The 5,785-nt window shown below is 49.1% G+C and overlaps 1 protein-coding gene across 7 annotated transcripts in view; it reads right to left on the bottom strand.

Moving 5' to 3' along the window:
- Positions 1–3,341: 3,341 nt before the first annotated feature.
- BCAS3 (breast carcinoma amplified sequence 3) overlaps positions 3,342–5,785 on the bottom strand; it is a 373,363-nt gene continuing 370,919 nt past the window's right edge. For 4 of the 7 annotated variants that reach the window (XM_009323994.1, XM_009323979.1, XM_009323987.1 and 1 more), the window contains one exon: positions 3,342–4,202. In XM_009323994.1, the coding sequence (XP_009322269.1) occupies positions 4,054–4,202 (149 nt within the window). In that variant the 3' untranslated portion in view covers positions 3,342–4,053. The remainder of the gene's footprint in view (positions 4,203–5,785) is intronic. The other 3 variants (XR_663607.1, XM_009324009.1, XM_009324002.1) reach the window with 2 other exon arrangements.

Genomic DNA, 5,785 nt, shown 5'->3' on the forward strand with positions numbered 1-5,785 from the left:
CGGGGGGGGGGGGGGGGAAGTTTCATTTTCTCTTTTTGCAATCACAAAGACCCGATCTCAGCTCTATTGACTCGCTAATTGTAAGCACTCAAATGGTTGGGTTTAAAGTTACACTTAGCAGCTGTGAAACATTAGGGTGAAGTGATTACAACCTACTGGAGGATACCGAACATTTTTACAATATCTCAGGAGCATAAGGGAAAGACAACAGGAAATGGCGCAAACTTTCCTACCCTGCACAGCAACAAGCCAGAGCAAAGAAGCGAGAAAATAAATGTAGAGACGCGGCGTGGATGCAGTTTGGATCCTCAAAAAGTTACGAAGGAAGCCCTGGTGAAAGCACCGCGCGTTTATCCCTGTGCTCGGAGGGGGCAGAGAGGAGGGGGAGCAGCGTTCAGGGATTTCACAGCTGCACTTTGCAGCAAAACCCTCCTCCAGGCTCTGCTGAGGAAGCAGGATGGCGATCTTGGTCATGTTTTGCCCTCGGTCGGTTCCCCTCACTGGCCTGCCTTCTCCCAGCCTCGTCACCAGCAAACTTTGTTCTCGGGCTGGCTAACGATGCTCGGGGCAGGACAACCAGAAGCTGGTAGAGATGGGCGGCAGGATGGGGTTTATCAGCTTACCTTGGGCAGAGCACCGCGCTCCATCGGGGCTCATCAGTGCTGTGCTTCGCCGGCAAAGCTAACGAAGCCCGAGCCCCACGTGCTCTGCAAAGCGCCGGGAAACACCAGCCCCGCTGGTTATGCCCAGGCCCTGGACTGGCTCTGAGATTTGATTTCATTCGAACTTCAAGCTGTCACATTTGGAGAACCTTTGACTTTCCACTTCTTTTCAAGCAGCGAAACATTCCCCTCCCCTGATTTAAGCACGCTACATGCGTGTGCTTATTACAGAAACCAGGGTAGGATAAGAAAGCAGTATTTCATGTTAATTCATGAAATCTGAACTCAACTTTTAATAGAAGAGCTCCACTTTATGCACAGAGTGATATACAGTCCGCCCCGCTTTAAATGAGACGTTTTGCCTTTTGAACTCAGCAGGAGGCCGCTGCTTACTACTACTGGAAACAGTTTAAAAACCTGCAAGTCCGGCATGTCTTTTGGGCTCTTTCTGAGCCAGTGGTTTATATCATGGCACAACATTCTTGCTGGGCTGCCTGCGACCGCCTGCCAGCCACTGCATTTGAAAATCCGGTGTTTCAGAAACTCACCTGGATTATTTCCACAACAACGTGAGACACTCATCCAAAATCCTGCGAAGACCACGAGCCTCTGGCCATTTTTGCTTTAAGTGGGGTTTGGATCAGGTCCCTCGATTGAAAACCTGGTTGCATTAAAGTCAGGGGCAGACCTCCCTTAGAAGCAGTTTCTAGACATCATCACGGAGCAGCAATATTCTCTCCTGGTGCCTGAAGAGAGTATCGTTGCTGAGGTTAATGAAAGGTGGTGTTGCAGGAAAGCACGTGGCACCCAGTTGAAATGGGGGGGCTTTTGTGTGTATGCCAAAGGCAGGGGCCATCGGTGGGAGCAGGCGTGCACTGTGAATCAGACCCTATAGAGTTATTGTTGACCCTGACCCTATAGAGTTATCGTCACAACACACTCGGCTTTCACTGGCTCACTGAAGAGCTGGAACTCGCTGGTTATTCTGCTGGGTCATCTGTGAAAGTATCGAAGTTAAATTAGCCACCTCATTGCAGTGCGCTTTTTTTTTTTTTTTTTTTTAAGCTCTAGGCTTTCTTAACAGTTTGGCTACGGGGCTATCAACAGCGGGGAATTTAGAACATTCTTTTCAATGAACCAGACTGAAAATATTTTGGTACAGCCCCAGTTTGTAGGGTTTCCCCCCCCCCTCCCTTTAAACAAAACATCCTGATTCAAAGGAGCTTCTTGCAGACTGGGAATTTCCACATGGCCGTACTGCAGCACTTATAAAAAGTGATTTAATGCCTGCCAACAACAAATACATTTCCAATGACACCACTCTGCGTTATGCGCTATCCTACTTTGTGTGTTCAGAAGGAATGAGCAACCAAGCTGTCCGAGGCAGGAGGGAGAAGTGCAAGATACTTTCTCCCTTACGGCTGTTCCTTGGAAAGCCTGAAAGGAAACAAGCATCGCGGTGACAACACAATCCCTTCTGTATGTGTTAATCTGGATTTTGTTTGAACTTTTGAAGCTGACCTTGACTTGAACTGTGTTAAAAATCCTGACTGGTGTGGACTGACTTGACCCTGCGGTCCCATTTGTCCGCAGTGCCAGCCCTACCCTCAGCCCCTTACTTCAAGCCATTATTTTACAGACATAAAAGAAACATAGCATTACGGCAGATATAGCCAGCGGGCCGGAGCTGCGAGTACTTACTTATGGGCGAACTCTCCTCTGATTTCATCCCAAGGAAGTTTTTTTTTTGCTTGAGAAAGGACTGCCTGAAAACCAAGCAAGAAACTGAAATTATTGCTGCAGACTCCCAGTTTTTATTAGTGGTTTCCAAGCCTGAAGAGAGAGGGGAAAAAAGCTTCTGAGATCTGAGTCACGGTGTTACAGTTAACAAAAAAAATCAAGTCCAAGACTGAATTTGGTATTTGGTGTTTGGGGACGGAGTAGGAAGAGGGTGGTCGGTTCTGCATCGCTCAGTGTGGCTGATTTAAGCTGCAAGAGTGCGAAGAGATTTGTGGGTTTAGATAGTTTCCTCTCATTGCCATGAGTCAAACAGCTTCTATTAAAAACAAGTGGTGGGAAGGAAATTTCATAAGCTGACAGTCCCATCTCACTCTCTGCTTCTCGACACAAGTTGGCTGAGATATAGGAATTCATGTGGTTACTATGTGTGAACCCATAACTATTTTATCAGCAGAGTTATGCGGTGCTAGTTTTGACTGTGCATGTTCAGCATGGTATATAGGCTCAGGCCGCTATACGGGTTCTGCAAAGCCCCTTATATGTGATCCTGTAACGCAATAGATGTAGGTGAGTGTCTCTGCTGCCTGGTACTTGTCCCACCGAAATCAGTGGGATGAAGCAGCAGGGCCCCAACCAACTCAAGGAGCTGGAGCTGGGGTCAGACACCCAAACAGAGATGGGTGTTGATTTTCAGAGGCGCTAAGCGGGTGCAAGGAACACCACCTAAGCCTCCCATTTTAAAAAAATCCTGCCCTTGCACATGGGGATGAGAAAGCAGGGATGCAAAAACAGGCTAGACTGGCTGCCTAACATCCCCTGATGGCTTTAATTAAAGCCCTCAAGTTAGTAAATATGCAGATAGTCTGGTCCAGGAAGATACACGAAGCCCACAGCCAGCCCAGTTAACACTCCATGAACATTGCCATTTAAGCAGTTTCGTGTTTAACTTAGATTTATTCAGACACATGCATTTCTGGACAGATATCTGAGTTCCAATGAACAACTTTTATAACCAAATATGAGAAATTTGTGACATCAGTTAGTCAATTAAGTACGTTTCTAAAATACATGACTAGAAGAAAACTGGAGCAATAGAGAGAATTCTTTCAAAGAACAAAAAGAAACATTTCCATTTGTAATACTCCCGGCACTGATGAGTATCGGTGGGGAAGGAGGGCAGCGAGGAGATGCAGTGAGGAAGGAATAACATTATCAACCCTGTCCACAGAAAGTCCTCCGGTTTCCACTCTCTCCAGTTCATTCGTTAACGCTCGGCACTTTTGCAAACAGCGGGAGCTCCTCCCTTCATCTCTCAACACGAAAAAGCAGAGAATGGTTGTGAAACCATGTGCTTGACCAAAAATGGCTTAGAAATATTTCTTCTCAACCAACCTCTTCCTGAAACACAGCGAAAAAAGAAGCTGCAGAGCTATCGGGATTGAAGACGGAGTCTCTTCATATTGCACAGGAACACAAAGTCAAGATTTTGTGAGTATGTTTCAGGAAGGTTTAAGAGTCATCAATATTTATCAGGGTAACGAGAACCATCCAGCGCAGCGGCGAACTGGCAGGTGACAGACACATTGGGATTGTTTAGGCGGAGAGGTGGCTTGTTACCCTGTCTGGATCTCTCCTTGGATGTTCGGCTAATTTAAGGGAATCCCGTGGGGAAAAGGCTGAGGGGCTGGTTTTCGTTAGTCGGGAGGGGTGATCTGTAGCCATCGAAGTTGCGTGGGATACTGCCGCTGGTGGAACCAGAGCTGTTACTGAGCGTCTCTATGCTTCCCTCTCGCTGAAGCTCTGCAACGGGAAGAGAGAGCAGGTCCTGGTTAGCGTTTCGGATAAACCCGGAGTGCCGTTAGACGGCCGCTTTATTGACAAATCTGTTTATTGTATCATTGCTCTAATGCTGCATTTGTTCATCATCCATCTTCTCCGGGGTGATGTGATGAATCACTCCAGAGGCATCCCAGCTCCTGGTTCTACTTCTCTGCCGGGCTCACAGCTCCGCTGAGCCGAAGCGGAGCTGGACAGAGACATTAAATGCTGCCCGGCAGAGCGGCCCCTTTCCTGGGAGGAGGCCGCTGGCTCAGGACATGTCAGATTTTGATAGTGGGGATGCTCACACCTGAACTGAGAAGGGTGTGAAGGGTATGGTGGCAGATGACAAAACATCGTTTCTCTGCAGCAATGCTGCTGAGATGGCGGGGAAGGGCGAGCGGTAGCAGCACCGGTTACCGGTGGTGTGTACCAGCGGTGCATAACCACTGTGATTCTCCACCTTGGGAACACCAGGGACTTTCCACAACCTTTTATCCTGCACAAACGGACATAAATAACTCTGCTTTTTCAAGCCAAAGAGAAAATATCCCCTTTCCTACATGCCTGAGCTATGCCTCAAAGCAAAAGAGAAAGCAGGCCTGACCACGGCTCTCCCTCTCCTGGTCACACACATCCAGACATCTCCCCTCGCTGACCTCCCAAAGCCTTTATTGCTCCCTAATCTCGAAACACGAGGATTTTTGTGCGTGCAGAGCATCGTTTCTAACTGTGGCCTCTCTGCGAGCCACTTGAACCCAACAGTTGACTCAGTGGCAGCGCGCAGCAGCGCCGCTGGGCAGCATCACCCCGGCCAGCACTCAGCGGCGGCATGCAGCGGTGAGATTAGGCAGATCCCCACGTATGCGGCAGGAATCCTCTCCCAGACACGCGGTGACAGGCTACAAGAAATATTCTGGCGAGTTGCAACGCGCAGCCCTGAGCGCGACTTCTGTCGGCTGCTTCTGTGCAGCCTGCGCTGGAGGGGACCGGACGGGGATAGGAGCTGTGGGCAAATTCCTCTGCTGCCAAAGGGGAAAGAGGAAAAACCCTCTTGTTCGCTGCACGCCCCAGCATGTAAGTGTCATGCATGTAAGGCACAGGGGGCAAATCCCCGGAGGAGACAGGCAGGTCTCCCTGACCCTGCAGTGGGGGTCTTGCTCGGATGGGGATGGAAACGAGCTGCAGACACAGGAGCTGGAAGACCGGTGCCCACTTTGCTCTCTGCTAAATATTACTGCACCTCCGCCGTTCGCACATCTCTGTCTCACACTGGGATATTTAAGCTTTTGTAAACACGACGACAGTCCTTTTGCTGCAATGGGACTCCACGATAAGGACATATCTATACACAGAGCGCACAGCAAAAGCAGAAAGTCAGTTCTTTGCTAAAACAACATGCATCCTGCCCCAACATCCTCGGGTACTGCACAGCTCCCGTTTGCTACCTGGGCACTGCCGGGATAACAGCCAGGCGAGCGTACACCTAGCAAAGGAGGGCTTGGGGATTTAATCCGTGATCGTGGAGGTAACTTGCAATGGAGATAATCTGCCCAGGATACACG

The sequence above is a fragment of the Pygoscelis adeliae genome, unplaced genomic scaffold (assembly GCF_000699105.1).
Source record: "Pygoscelis adeliae isolate BGI_AS28 unplaced genomic scaffold, ASM69910v1 Scaffold290, whole genome shotgun sequence".
NCBI lineage: Eukaryota > Metazoa > Chordata > Aves > Sphenisciformes > Spheniscidae > Pygoscelis > Pygoscelis adeliae.